General features: G+C 43.1%; 1 protein-coding gene across 7 annotated transcripts in view; it reads right to left on the reverse strand.

Annotated features, from left to right (window-relative positions):
• wu:fj29h11 (protein NO VEIN) overlaps positions 1-15,403 on the reverse strand; it is a 70,184-nt gene that overhangs the window by 14,362 nt on the left and 40,419 nt on the right. For all 7 annotated transcript variants that reach the window (XM_041814940.1, XM_041814943.1, XM_041814942.1 and 4 more), the window contains 10 exons: positions 15,062-15,245; positions 12,227-12,369; positions 11,297-11,478; positions 6,241-6,500; positions 5,923-6,154; positions 3,018-3,201; positions 2,795-2,921; positions 1,688-1,774; positions 1,183-1,365; positions 737-1,005 (listed from right to left, as the gene is read on the reverse strand). In XM_041814940.1, coding sequence (XP_041670874.1) covers positions 737-1,005; positions 1,183-1,365; positions 1,688-1,774; positions 2,795-2,921; positions 3,018-3,201; positions 5,923-6,154; positions 6,241-6,500; positions 11,297-11,478; positions 12,227-12,369; positions 15,062-15,245 — 1,851 coding nt within the window. The remainder of the gene's footprint in view (positions 1-736; positions 1,006-1,182; positions 1,366-1,687; positions 1,775-2,794; positions 2,922-3,017; positions 3,202-5,922; positions 6,155-6,240; positions 6,501-11,296; positions 11,479-12,226; positions 12,370-15,061; positions 15,246-15,403) is intronic.

Here is a 15,403-nt window from a genome sequence, read left to right on the forward strand (position 1 = left end):
AAATTTCCACAAAGAAAAGTCCAAAAAAGGTGAAAAAGAAGACCTCAGTCTCAGCTACAACCCCTGGCTAGCTTAAAAGCTAACAACAACTGCCAGTAACTGCCACAGAACACTGCCTGATCAACAGGAGACTACTGAATGCTACCTACTGAGGTAGCATGGGGCGACAGGTATGAACGCAGCGGCCCGGCGCTCCATCATTAGCAGCAAAACAAAGCCCTGCACTTACACCAGAACTGACAGCGTGCTCACGAAGTTTAAATCTTTCCAGACGGAGACTCTGAGACTGAAAGGAGGAGGATGTGGAGCAGCACGACACCTACAGCCAGTGGGGAGGAAGAGACGGTATTGTGCCAGAAGGCGGAAGTGGGGCTACAAGACAGGCTGCAGGCTAGGCTAAGAGCGTCCCCACACAAACCTGCCCTACCAAGCTTCTTTCTCCCGGATGCTGGATGATGTGAGGCTGCAGATTTCTAACCACCGCTTGGACCACTGTGTTTGCTGCTACAGAGGAGACTGCTAAACTTAATTTCGTTGTGTTTTTACAATGCAATGACAATAAATGACTATCTATCTATCTATCTATCTATCTATCTATCTATCTATCTATGTTAGTGTGTTAGCCTTTCTAACTAGCTTATTGGCATGTTAGCATGCTAGCGTATTAGCATATTAGCATGCATGCATATTAGCGTGCTAGCATGTTAGCATGCTGTTATGGTCGAGAGCTTCTGACCTGACTGAACCGAAGCTTTCTGATCCTCTCTGCGATGTTGTTTTCTGTTAGCTCCGTATAAACGTCTGCCAGCTCGTCGTGGTGAAACAGGAACTTCTGGATATAGGGGACCACAGAGCGGACCATGGCCTGCATGGTCGGACATGGCCTGAAGTGCTCCGTCACCGGCTCAGACTTCACGCAGTCAGAAAAGCGTTTGATCCCACAGATCTCCAGGAAGAGGGAGCGGTCCTTCTCACTGAACGCTGCCTCACCGTGACCTCGATCTGCTGTGGTTTGAGCAGAAACAGGATGCGTTTTATGTTTCAACACGTGTGATGTGAAGGACTCTGATTTCACCTTCATAAGCTTTTTATGCCCCATTCTTCAAGGGTAAAATCAAATGAAGGAAATAAATAATTGAACTTGAAAGAGTAAAAATTTAACAGGACGTATCAGCAGCGTACCACCTTGCCCCGTCCTCCTGGGGGCGCTCTTCTTCTCTGCTGGCGGCAGGTTGAGCAGGCACACCTCTCTGTGAGATTTAAAGACTTTCTCCAGCTCCTTGTTGTCAGCGATCATGGGTCGACGAGCCAGAGTCACCCAGGTGTTCTCTTTGGTGGGAAAGACCCTCTTATCAGACACCATACCTGCAAGGTAAAGAGAAACGGGGTTATCTGGAGGATTTGATTCTTAATCACAATATCACAACCATTCTATAATAAAAGACCAGTTTCTAGACCAGTATCAGCAAAGCTACTAAAATAATACTAAATACAACATTATTTCCCATCCCTACTCAACAGTCAAGAATTAAATAAAAAAATGTCTTTTAAATACATGTTTGGGATTTAGAATCCTCCAATCAGGTCACACCCACTCCCCAACCATTAGGGGGTAAACCCGGCCTGAAATCAGGCTCTAGTGTGCAGCCAGCCTAGGAGAGGAGGAGTTTCTGTGTTTGGCTCTCACCTTTGAGCGTGGAGCAGTAGGCTTGGTTCAGTGAAGGCAGAGCCATGTTCTCCTGGTCTCCTGATACTGGGATGGTACATATCCGAGCTGTGGAAAATACAGAGATAATATTGAATATTGGGATGAAAGATAAATTAACCTGCTGATAAACAGAAATATAAAAGTTCCCTATACTCTTTAAAGTCCTCTTTAAATCAGTCTGAGACTCAGTTGCTTTTTGATCTCAGTGTGGCATCGATATATATGACAAAACTGTGAGTGTTGTGGTTGTTTTCTTAGACTTTTCCTTCATTCACGCTTTTTCAAAGTGGTGCAGAAGTGAATACATTAATGTTCCCTTGATCAAACCAGCTGTCTGTTATTCTGAATATTGACCACAGGTTGTTAAAATCTGTGTGCGATGCTGGCAGGGTTGGACACACCATCAAGGGTGTGGGCAGGAGAGGATGATGTACATGTTCACTAGTTCATAGCTTGTTAGAGATGACAAAATGACAAAAACACTTTGACAGGTCATCTACAGTAAATTCTAGTTTACAGTATGTGGGGGATGTATGAAGGTAATGTTATCTAGAAAACATGAGGTGGTCTAGGTCCTAGGGTATGAGTCACATGGACTTAGGTATAGTATGTGGAAGATGTGAACCTAATCATGCCTGAGTACAGGAAACTGATCAGAGAGTTCAGCTGTAAGGTGTGTTCTAAATGTCTCCTGTCTCTTCATATCCGTGCAGCATGTCCCTTTCCTCCTCTGAGCTATAGGTAGATGTGGAAGTATGAAGAGGGTCTACATTCATGGTAGCAGGGTGGACTCCACTGACCATATGGAGCATAAACTAATGTTGACCTGAGGGGAAACCACGGTTGTCTTTTTTTCTTTTTCTTGGCTGATATGCATAACGACTACTGCCACCTACTGTACTAAACTGTGTACTGACACAAGTCTGCTCAGGATTAGAGGAAGAGGAGCAAACGTGCTTGGGCACAGAAGGAAACCACTGCATCTGATGTGAAAATACTCTTTCTAGCCCCACAGGTTCATTCTGGATCAACAAAGTTCTGTTTCTGATAAAAAATAAATAAATGACAGAATGTAGACCTTCTTACCCAGTTTGGCATAAAGTACAGAGATGTCCTGCAGGACTTCAGTGTTTGGACAGGAACAGGATGAGCAGACCAGCTCTAACAGGCCGATGTACTGGTTCATGTTTGGACTCAGATCCACATTCAGCTGCTAAACACAGAAACACCACAGGAAGTACATCAGAACCCCACCATCAGTCTCAGACCAACACATGTAGTCCAATCAGAACACAGACTCTAATGTTACCCTGATGAAGAAGGCCTTCATGCCCTCCAGCGGGCTGTAGAAAGGAGCCAGGACTTTAGGCTGCTGGACCGGGGAGTCTGCTCCGTGAGTCAGCTGTTTGTAACGCTGGAACATGGTGGTAGGGTCGCTCCAACAGACCTCTTTCAGGTGGTAGAAACGTCCAGAACACCAGCCGTCATTTCTCCTGGTGATGGGCGAAGAGGAGAGGTTAATCCTGACAACACAAGGGTCAGTCTGGATCAGATCTGGATTTGTAGGTACACTTTTATTTATCTAGGATCAGTTAATCTACTTAAAGTAAATTCATGACTTTATACACCCATATATTTAACACAGTCATATTACATCCCTTCTCACTTCTTTTAAAGATCTCTGTAAAGCCCTTCAAACACGCACCCTCTCTCTCTACGTATGAATAGAGATACCGTTTGTTTCTCAGGATGCTTCCACATCTGTAGCTCGTTTGTTTTGTTCTGATTCGGACATTAAAATAATTCACATTCACACTGAAATATTATAAAGTGGGTCAAAGTTCACACCAACAATAATCTGCCCTCCATCATTACACCACCACATGCTTTGCAGGCAAAAAATACCATGCCTAGTCTACTGGTAATTACCCATAATGCTCCAGTTTGGGATCAGGAAAGTATCTTTCTAGTCCCACCTTACATTCATGGATGCCTGTTAGCTGGTAACCTACCTGCAGAATGAGTCCTGGGTTCACTCAGAGCAGAGAGATCAAATGTCTCAGAAACGTTTCAGCTGATAAGGATATTTATCAAAATTTTGACAGAGGCTTAAACACTCCACCGGTGTTATGGTTTCAGTTGTGACCATGTCAACTGATGTTCCAGGTGAGCAATATGAAAAAAACCCTATCATGCTTTTCTCAGGGTCAGATCATGATCACAATTTTATCATGATTCCTTTTCATCTTGATTTTCAAGAATTTTTTTAAAAACATTGACCAAAAGCTAAAGAAAAAACTTCAAATGTAATCATAACAGGCAGTCCTTGAGTAGAGAGATGCAGAAATGTGTTAATCACTTAGTGAAACACTGAGAGAGCAGAATAATATCACTGCACTAGAGTTGCCTCTGTCACACTCTCTCTTCTCCTCACCCCGGTGTGTCTGATCTCTCCTCTTTGACTCTCAGAAGACCGTCGACACGGTTGAGATCAACAACACAGTTTGAAAACTTTGTGCTGAGTCCCTGATGTTTAGACAAACACCGAGCAGCTCCATGTCGGCCAGTCAGAAGGAATAAATAAGGTTTTAAGGAATAAATGTGGTTTTAATCTGAAGCCATCAATCCCTGCTGTCAGGAAGCAGAAGGGGAGGGACGAGTGCGCATGGATATACATTAATAGATTGTTTACTCAAGTGATTCAACGGTTAGAGAACTTTGGCAGATCTATTTCTTCAACATCTAGGATCGTTACATCCTCGTTATCAGTAGAGACAAATCTGATGAGCTAGTTTAGATAAACAAAGAAGCATCCAGGACTACTCTAGTAGTAACTACAGCCTCACAGACAAACAGCTAAAAGTCACTAGTGACTGTTACGGCCCCGGCTATTATCTGATATTGAAACTGTATACTTGTTATTTCTGTGGAGGTTGGAATGTGTTTTATTTGTTTGTCTATTCTATGTTATTGTGTGAGAGTGAGACCTCTGCCTGTGTGAGCTGTCTGTCCTGTGGGTGAAGATCTTTGTTGTTCCTCAGGTGGAGGACCGTGGCTGCTGGTGTAGTACGACTACCGTAGAGGGCCATGACTCTGACAGCAGCACTGGTGTTCATTCGGTGTTAGAAATTTGGGTTCTGTGTAAATTATTTCTGAGTTTAGTTTGGTATTTCAGCGACTGTGTATTTATCAGGGTGATTCTTATTTCTGAGAAAAGTCCGAGCCTCTTTCTTTTGTCATGAAAAAGTTTGTAATTTGAATCTCATTTGGGTTTTTTTTGTGTGGGTACCAGGGGAGGATCATCTCTCTCTGTTTTAAACTGATTATGTTGTTCACCAAAGACATGCTCGTTAGGTTAACTGATCCCTCTAAATTGGCCGTCGTTGTGAATGTGAGCATGCCTGATCATCTGTCTCTATATATCAGCTCTGAGATTGACTGGCGAGTGACGACCAGTCCAGGTTGTACCCTGCCTCTCCCCCAATGACAGCTGGGGTAGGATCCAGCCCCCCGCAACCCCCAACAGGATAAGCGGTATAGAAAATGGATGGATGGATGTGTCACATCAACTCTAACCCCATGGTGGGTGCATATGAGTGACTCTTTAACAGCTGTTATCTGAGAATATCAGGCAGCTGGATGTTAAAGTAGAGAGCAGTTCTCTTAAAGTGGAGGTTCTGATGATGAGAAGGACTAATACCCTTGGTTCTACCTGCTGAATCAAATCCTGGGAACTAAACCAGTTGATGGACCAGTCCATGTAGGAGAGTCCTGAGACCAGACTGTGAGGAAGGGCAGCATGTTGATCATTTTATTCTAATTAGCACTCAAGCAAAGAAATCAGTGACTGTCCTCAAAATTTTATCATCAGTTGGATTAAACTGGAATTGAACTGCTGGAAGCCCGCCTAGACCACCTTTTGTAAATGGTCCTGGTTGGTTGTTTAGTTCTGTTCCACTACTATGTTAAAATCTGTTATCGGGACCAGAGAGGGAACACCCCTTTCTTTTAGAACAACCTCTACTAACGATCCAGGAGTGAAGTCTCCTTTAAGACTGAACTGGTCTGGAGCCAGGACCCTATACCACCTCCTTATCTACAGATCCCGACCCAGACTTCTTAAATGTTTCAGTCAGTCAGTTTTTTACTGAAAAGGGGGCGGTTTGGACTGAGATGGAACAGCAGGTGTAGTGAAACAAGTGACGCCACCTCACCTGTTGTACTCGATGAAGACAGCCGGCGTGTGCGTGAACAGCTCCTTCAGACTGCCGGGAGGACAGTTGTTGTTGAGGTACGAGTACACGTTGTGGATGTGTTGAAAGGTGGAAGTGAAGCTCCGCCCCTCTGACTCTTCATCAGCAGCTGTCTGCTCCTCATCGTCTGGTTTAGTACACCACTCTTTCAGGTATTTGATCAGAACATCCACGTTGATGCTGTGTCTCATTCCTACAGAGGGGGAGGACAATAACAGAGTGTTAATGACTCCAGCAGACTTTATCCCTATCACAAACCAACATGGCAGCGGTTCTTACCCAGAGCTCTGCTGAACTCGCCGGGCTCCAGGTCCACATAGCAGACATGAGACCCCAGCAGGCTGCTGATCTCAGGGGAGGTCAGATACACAGAGTTTGGACAGAGGTACTTCCTGTCTTTGTTGCCTCCCTCCATCGGCTGATAGGCTGGGATCCATTCAAGAGTGCACAGCAGGTGGAAGAAGGAGGAGCGAGTGTTTTTGATTGGATGTCCGTCATGATTGATCACCTGAGCAGTGAGGTACTGAGAGTAATGTTGTCTGAAACAAAGAGAGAAAGAGGAGAGTCAAAAAATGTTTGGCTACGTGCTTTTTCACTCAGGCAATCCAGAAAACTCAGATTGGAAAGAGTTGAGAGCTGACTCTTAAAAAAATACATCAGCAGTGAGCAGAAGACTGAATAAAGAGCTTCATTTTGTCAACAGAACTACTCAGATCTCTGTCTAATGACATGATAACCCACTCCTTGGTGCTGAATTCTCTTTAATATATTGTTCTGTGTTCTCTTTGACTTTCACTGGCAGGCTGGTAGGAAAAAGTCTGGGTAAAAATGTGTCCCTATCAGGGTCCAAAACTAACACTCACCACTCCCAAATTACAGGTAGATTTTGTCTCTGGCTGGTAAATTTTAAAGACCACTCACCACTCTGGCGAATAATTTTTTTTTTACCAGCGAAAAATTCTTTTTTTTGTTACTGAAGAATGATGCTGGTATCAGCTGGTTTCCTGGCAGAGTAATGTGTATTTCAGGCCGAGACGATTGTTTGTCATGTAAGTGCGTCAGTCATGACGTCATTCACAGCGCGTCAAGGTGGAAAGCTGCAGTGTTGACAACTTAGCAGCTCTGTTGCTATACTAGCGAGTTTTCAGACCCCTGCAGCGACTCTTCAAAGAAAAAAAAAAGCGACTCGCGACAAATCTAGCAAGTTTTCTGGTGTTACTGGAGACTTTTAGAGACTTTGAGACTTTTACAGACTTTTGGACACTCTGACGTGAAAGGACGTTGTTGCTCCAGTGCGCAGCAGGTGCCGCCGTGGGCCCCTCCCCGCCCCAAAGCTCTCACAGGCAGCCTAGTCCTCCTCAGTAGTCCGTCAGAGCAGGAAATGTTCACCCCTCCAGATCTAGACTGCAGATTAACCGCGCTGTACGCATTATTAATCATATGGATAAAAATGTAAATGTTTCGCTGGGATTTGGTGTTGGCTTTTAAGTGGACCATAAGGTTTAAAACTAAACCTAAAGTAAGAAAACTAAACTTCTTAGAAAAACAGAATAATAAAAAGAAAAATAAACCAAAAATCATAATTAAAGTAACTCTGCCAGAGTATCTCTTGAGTCATTTTTACTGGTCCTAATCCCAGAAAAAAGGAGGAGCGTTAGAATGGTGACATTATAAAACAAGAATCAAAAGAAGAAAGTTCATTTGTAGTTCTACACATATTTAGGGTGATGACTAAAACTAGACTAAAATGTAATGTAAATGTAATGTCATGTTTATATGGGGCTGTTGCAGTCTGGTTGAGCTAAAATCTTATGTCTCAACTGTCCAAAGGAGACTGAAGTCAATGATCCAGGTAAATTTCCTTACTCAAAGACTCTTTTTGCACTGTAGTAAAAGTACTACAGAATTTATTAACCCAAATATTACACTTAACTTTTGAAACAGTTATTCATATTTTAGCATACATTATTGCTAATATTAGTGCATACTATTAAAATATTGATTGATAATCGCATACAACACCCAAATGACATGTTAAATAATACTAATAGCAAATTACAACACTTCAAAGCAGTTTTTATTTGGTTGGCTGGTAAAATATCTGCCTGGCTGGTAAAAATTTTCACTTACCAGCCAGCCTGGCTGGTCCCTATGCATTCAGACATGCTGCTCATCCCATAAATGATGGTAATTTTTCATCCAGTTTTGTCCGTTTGTGAGAACATGTAGTGTTTCTGAGACACAAAGAGAGGAGGCATCCTCAGCTGTAGAGATCTTTGGTTCTTCTAACAGATCTGGGTGACCTACATTAGTCTGCAGCGCTGCACGTGATTCATAATCAGTTAAATGTGCGGACTAACTTGCCTCTATGCTGCAGAGAATCATCACTGAGTGACTTAAACTGATGGATATAAAAGATGACAGCTAAACTCGACGTGTGCCTACAGAGCTGCTGGTTAAATAGAGGTCATTAGAGCCTTGGTGATTCCCTGCTTTCAGACTTTTATTTCACATGATTTGTCTTTTTCATTCAGCTGAGTAGACCAGGACGGATTACTTTTACTGCTCTGTCCTAAAACAGGATACATGGAATAAACGTTTCTGTTTGAACCTCAGAGAAGATAAAGAAGGGTGAACATGTATGAAGGATAAGAGCTGATGCTCTGGGATGGGGTCATGTAAAGGATAAATGATGCAGGAACAACAGCGTGATGTCTTAATTATTCATCCAACAGTGATGTTAGAGAGTGAACACATTCATGTAGACCTCTTATGGTCATGTGACTATCATGACATCACTTCAGTAGAAAGCATTAGTACCAGTATTGATACTAAGCTCCCATGTATTCTAGTGTTTGATTCAGTGAGAAGTGTTTTAAGAGTCACTGACAAAACAGCTACTTAGATAATAGAATTAGTCTGCTGAACGCAAACATCAAGGATCGAGGATGTTTACGTGGAGACTAGAGACCTTTCTCTGTTCACTGTGTTTTATTACTACGGGTGTAATGGTTCATACAGATCATGGTTCGGTTCGTACCTCGGTTTTGGGGTCAAAAATCCTGACTCCGCTTCGTCAGTGAAGGATCACAGACTAGCTCATGCAAACACAAGAAGGGACGTTGTTCACCGGTCCATGAAATGTCTCTAAAATGTATGTATGCCAGACTAGCTACTTCCCCTTCTTCGTAAGTGGTTTAATAGCAGTTAGCAAACACTTACCAGCATTACTGTCACTGGGGTCGACGGTAAATACTGTGATATTTGTATTAAGCCCCCCCCCCCCCGATGTTTTAAAGGACTACGCGCACCGAACCGCGACTGTTACAAAAACCCAAAAACCGTTAAACCCCTATTTATTGGTGTGTACTACTTCATGTTCATGCGCATATGAATGTGTTTACATGGGCTTCTATTATTATTATTTAATGATTTGATTCAAGTGTTGTGTTAAAAGCTGATTGAGAGCAGATTTACGACTCTAATACAAATTTCACAAAGAGGACAACATATCATATCATATGACCTCTATCCTGTCAGATCATACTGTATCTGGTATACCTTATACTGTATTTTAACTATCATATCCTGTCATAGCATAACACACAGCGTGATACCATATCACTCGGTATCATAACTGTATCAAATAGCATTTACTGTATTGTATTGTGGCGTATAGACGTATCGCATTGAATAGTAACATGTTGCATCATATTGACAGGTTTTATATGTTATGGAAAGTTATATGTTGTATCATATTTTAATAAAATGATTGTATTGTAAAGCATTTTACTATATTGTTTTTTTTTGTTTTGTTAAAAAAAGTATCGTATTATATCATACTGTATCTCATCTCATTGTAATGTATCATATCACATCATATTGACTGTTTTGGACCATACTGTATCGTAATGTATCGCATCATATTATATCACATCAAAATGTAACCTGGGTTTAGTCTTTATCCTGAGTTCACAGAGTAAACATAGTGGTACATGAGTTACCCTGTGTCCAAGTTGGTGCTCAGCAGCTGCAGCAGTGCAGCTCTTTGAGATATGGGTTTGACCTGAGTTAAGTCTTTATCCTGAGTTAAGTCATTTTCCTGAGTTAAGTCTTTATCCTGAGTTAAGTCTTTATCCTGAGTTAAGTCGTTTTCCTGAGTTAAGTCTTTATCCTGAGTTAAGTCTTTATCCTGAGTCAAGTCGTTTTCCTGAGTTACGTCTTTATCCTGAGTTAAGTCTTTATCCTGAGTTAAGTCTTTATCCTGAGTTAAGTCTTTATCCTGGGTTAAGTCGTTTTCCTGAGTTAAGTCTTTATCCTGAGTTAAGTCTTTATCCTGAGTTAAGTCTTTATCCTGAGTTAAGTCGTTTTCCTGAGTTAAGTCTTTATCCTGAGTTAAGTCTTTATCCTGAGTTAAGTCTTTATCCTGAGTTAAGTCGTTTTCCTGAGTTAAGTCTTTATCCTGAGTTAAGTCTGTATCCTGAGTTAAGTCTTTATCCTGAGTTAAGTCTTTATCCTGAGTTAAGTCTTTATCCTGAGTAAAGTCTTTATCCTGAGTTAAGTCGTTTTCCTGAGTTAAGTCTTTATCCTGAGTTAAGTCTTTATCCTGAGTTAAGTCTTTATCCTGAGTTAAGTCGTTTTCCTGAGTTAAGTCTTTATCCTGAGTTAAGTCTGTATCCTGAGTTAAGTCTTTATCCTGAGTTAAGTCTTTATCCTGAGTTAAGTCTTTATCCTGAGTAAAGTCTTTATCCTGAGTTAAGTCGTTTTCCTGAGTTAAGTCTTTATCCTGAGTTAAGTCTTTATCCTGAGTTAAGTTGTTTTCCTGAGTTAAGTCTTTATCCTGAGTTAAGTCTGTATCCTGAGTTAAGTCTTTATCCTGAGTTAAGTCGTTTTCCTGAGTTAAGTCTTTATCCTGAGTTAAGTCTTTATCCTGAGTTAAGTCATTATCCTGAGTTAAGTCGTTTTCCTGAGTTAAGTCTTTATCCTGAGTTAAGTCTTTATCCTGAGTTAAGTCGTTATCCTGAGTTAAGTCGTTTTCCTGAGTTAAGTCTTTATCCTGAGTTAAGTCTTTATCCTGAGTTAAGTCTTTATCCTGAGTTAAGTCGTTATCCTGAGTTCAGTCGTTTTCCTGAGTTAAGTCTTTATCCTGAGTTAAGTCTTTATCCTGAGTTAAGTCTTTATCCTGAGTTAAGTCTGTATCCTGAGTTAAGTCTGTATCCTGAGTTAAGTCTTTATCCTGAGTTAAGTCGTTTTCCTGAGTTAAGTCTTTATCCTGAGTTACGTCTTTATCCTGAGTTATTGGTTCATAGAGTACACATAGCTATCTGCGAGTTACCCGGTGTCCCAGTTGTTGTTGAGCAGCTGCAGCAGGGCCATTCTCTGCTGAAGGAGGAGAGGGTTTGAGAGCTGAGCCGAGGCAAGAGCCTCAAACTCCTCACAGGGATAATCATCGATCACATACTCCTCTCCTGCAGACCGGGACCATCCAGAACTTTCTGCTGCCCAGGGACTGCAGGCCTGAAGAGAACAGGTCAGAAAAGAACACATTTCAAGCTCTAATGATAAAAATATAAATTAATTTGAATATTTTCTGATGCTCTATAATCAGTGCTGTCTGCAGGTTGTGTAATTCATGTCATGGCTCTGAAGGTTTTAATTTTGGATCCATTCAAACAGGATTATGCACACAAAGATTCCCTGCAGTGTGATTCCTTCCACCTCCTGCTGTCAGTGAAATATAAAATCGGTGAAATATAAACCCTTACATAACAAACGTAATGACATAAAGGATTAAGCCTCCATATGAATACATGCTCCTGCTTAAACAGTTTTTAGGTTTCAACATGATTACACAAAGATCCAGGTGAATCCCATGTTTCTGTCTCTATTTTTTTAATCACTTGTAGAGGCTTACAGTGGTTCCTGTCTTTTAAGAGTTGACACATCTGGCTCTGGTCTCTATGTACCTTTAAGAACCTGGCTCTGGTCTCTACATACCTTTAAGGACCTGGTTCTGGTCTCTATGTACCTTTGATGACCTGACTCAGGTCCTCATGTACCTTTAAGGACCTTACTCTAGCCGTTATGTACCTTTAAAGACCTGGCTCTAGTCTTTATGTATCTTTAATTCTCTCAGTCTGGTCGTTATGTACCTTTAATGACCTGACTCAGGTCCTTGCGTACCTTAAAGGACCTGACTCTAATCTCTGTTATTTATAATCCAGTGGTTAATAAACATTTGCATAAACAGATCAAGAATCCTCACCAGGTCTTTGGCACTGAGTGTCTGTCTCTGTCTGCGGATGATGAGTCCGTCTCTGACTCCCAGCCTAGTGAAAAGATCTCGCCATCCTGCCACATCTCCATCCGTCTGTACGTAGCAGGAACTCAGCAGCAGCCAATCACAGCCTGAGGAGTTCAAACACATAAAGAAGTATCGTGTAAGCCACATGAACCATCAGAGGAAAGTAAGACAGGAGGAGGAGAGAGAGAATCCGAGCTAACATTAATTATTCAGAGCAGAAGCAATCATGTAATGAGTTTAATCTCAGAGGAAATCTACACTCAGAGTATTTAACACAGCGAACAGAGCCCTCAGGGCTGAGAGTTAATTTATCACTCTTTCACTGTCAAATACACAACAGAGAACTCGGTGATCCTGTCATAATAAGAGGAAGTTCTTTAATTCTTGTTAGGTGTTTCAATCTTATTTCCCTTTAAATTTGTTCCTGGCTGAGAGAACTCCATAACTCTGGGTGACCTAGGTTCATGTGTACTTGAGTAGCCTCCAGGAGACATGGATGCTACCAAGCTCAGATGAGGTCTCCTGACTTGTTAAAAATCAGCGTATCCGGGCTGCATGGGCCCACTTCAGACCTCTGTGTCCCACCATCAGACCCCTTTGTCCCATCAACAGACCTCTCAGTCCTACCATCAGACCTCTGTCCCATCAGCAGACCTCTCAGTTGTACCATCAGACCTCTGTCCCATCAGCCGACCTCTCAGTTGTACCATCAGACCTCTGTCCAATCAGCAGACCTCTTAGTCCTACCATCAGACCTCTCTCTCCAACCATCAGACCTCTCTGTCACACAATCAGACCTCTGTATCTCATCAGCAGACCTCTCCCTCCAACCATCAGACCTCTCTCTACAACCATCTGACCTCTCTGTCCCCCCATCAGCGCTCTACTTCCCGTCAGCAGACCTCTACATCCCATAATCAGACCCCTTTGTCCCACCATCAGACTTCTGTCCCTCCACCAGACACCTCTGTCCCACCATCAGACCTCTCTGTCCCACCATCAAACCTCTACATCCCATCAGCAGACCTCTCTGTCCCAACAGCAGACCTCTCTGTCCCAACAGCAGACCTCTCTGTCCCAACAGCAGACCTCTCTGCCCCACCATCATACCTCTGCTTCCCACCATCATACCTCTACAGCCCATCAGCAGACCTCTACGTCCCACCATCATACCTCTACGTCCCATCAGCAGACCTCTCTGCCCCACCATCATACCTCTACGTCCCATCAGCAGACCTCTCTGCCCCAACATCATACCTCTACGTCCCATCATCAGACCTCTCTGCCCCACCATCAGACCTCTACTTCCCACCATCATACCTCTACATCCCATCAGCAGACCTCTCCGTCCCACCATCATACCTCTACGTCCCATCAGCAGACCTCTCTGCCCCACCATCAGACCTCTACGTCCCATCATCAGACCTCTACTTCCCACCATCATACCTCTACGTCCCATCAGCAGACCTCTCTGTCCCACCATCATACCTCTACGTCCCATCAGCAGACCTCTCCGTCCCACCATCAGACCTCTACGTCCCATCATCAGACCTCTCTGCCCCACCATCAGACCTCTACTTCCCACCATCATACCTCTACATCCCATCAGCAGACCTCTCCGTCCCACCATCATACCTCTACGTCCCATCAGCAGACCTCTCTGCCCCACCATCAGACCTCTACGTCCCATCATCAGACCTCTACTTCCCACCATCATACCTCTACGTCCCATCAGCAGACCTCTCTGTCCCACCATCATACCTCTACGTCCCATCAGCAGACCTCTCCGTCCCACCATCAGACCTCTAGGTCCCATCATCAGACCTCTCTTTCCCACCATCAGACCTCTATGTTCTATCAGCAGACCTCTCTGTCCCACCATCAGACCTCTATGTTCCATCAGCAGACCTCTCTGTCCCACCATCAGACCTCTATGTTCTATCAGCAGACCTCTCTGTCCCACCATCAGACCTCTATGTTCTATCAGCAGACCTCTCTGTCCCACCATCAGACCTCTATGTTCTATCAGCAGACCTCTCTGTCCCACCATCAGACCTCTATGTTCTATCAGCAGACCTCTCTGTCCCACCATCAGACCTCTATGTTCTATCAGCAGACCTCTCTGTCCCACCATCAGACCTCTATGTTCTATCAGCAGACCTCTCTGTCCCACCATCAGACCTCTATGTTCTATCAGCAGACCTCTCTGTCTCACCATCAGACCTCTATGTCCTATCAGCAGACCTCTCTGTCCCACCATCAGACCTTTATGTTCTATCAGCAGACCTCCCTGTCCCACCATCAGACCTCTACTTCCCATCAGAGAGGTCAGGTTGTCTATCATGCTAAAACGAAAATCTTTGTGTGTCTAAATGAGCAGAAAACTGAAACAGGAGAACACTCATGAAGTTCCACTTCTCCCTCTCTCTTTTCAGCGGTTCTGAGCTGTTACACTCTGTCCACTCGCAAACACTATGTGCTCATTTCTCACACACATTTCATGCTTTCTTTACCCCTAACAATGAAAGAATCCTCACATCATCACTGACTAGACTCCTCAATAACACACAGATGCTCATGTCTCAAACATCCACAGAAGAAGAAAGCTGTAGACAAGAGTAAAAACACGCCACACTGTTCATTCAGAGTCTGAGGCTGCTTTTAACAGAAACATGAACCATTAAAAATGCTAAACCTCTATGTTCTGCAGCATCACAACCACAATCAGCTCTATTGCAAGTATGGTTATGTGTATATGGGCGTTATTCTTTGCCTTTGTTGTGTGTGTTTTCTCACCAGGCAGAGTCTCAGGTAGGTCAATGTTGCCGTACTCCTCAGAGAAGTGGACCCTGTCATCTGACGGGCACACCAGCCGTCCTTTGTTAGTGAGGACAGGTACTGCAGTGTCAGCGTACTCCTGACTGGACGCATGCTGCTTGATGAAGACGAGGTAACTGACCACCACGTTGGGGTGCTTTGTCTGAGGGATAACAGGAACAGGGAGAGAAAAGATGGAGGAGACAGAAATCAGAAGCGGGAATATCTCAAAACATTTATTCCAATATCATGGAAAAGCTCACTGAACTCAAATATCCTAGATTCACGACAAAAAGTAAAATATTTCAAGCTTTTCTAAGT

The sequence above is a fragment of the Cheilinus undulatus genome, linkage group 20 (assembly GCF_018320785.1).
Source record: "Cheilinus undulatus linkage group 20, ASM1832078v1, whole genome shotgun sequence".
Classification (NCBI taxonomy): domain Eukaryota; kingdom Metazoa; phylum Chordata; class Actinopteri; order Labriformes; family Labridae; genus Cheilinus; species Cheilinus undulatus.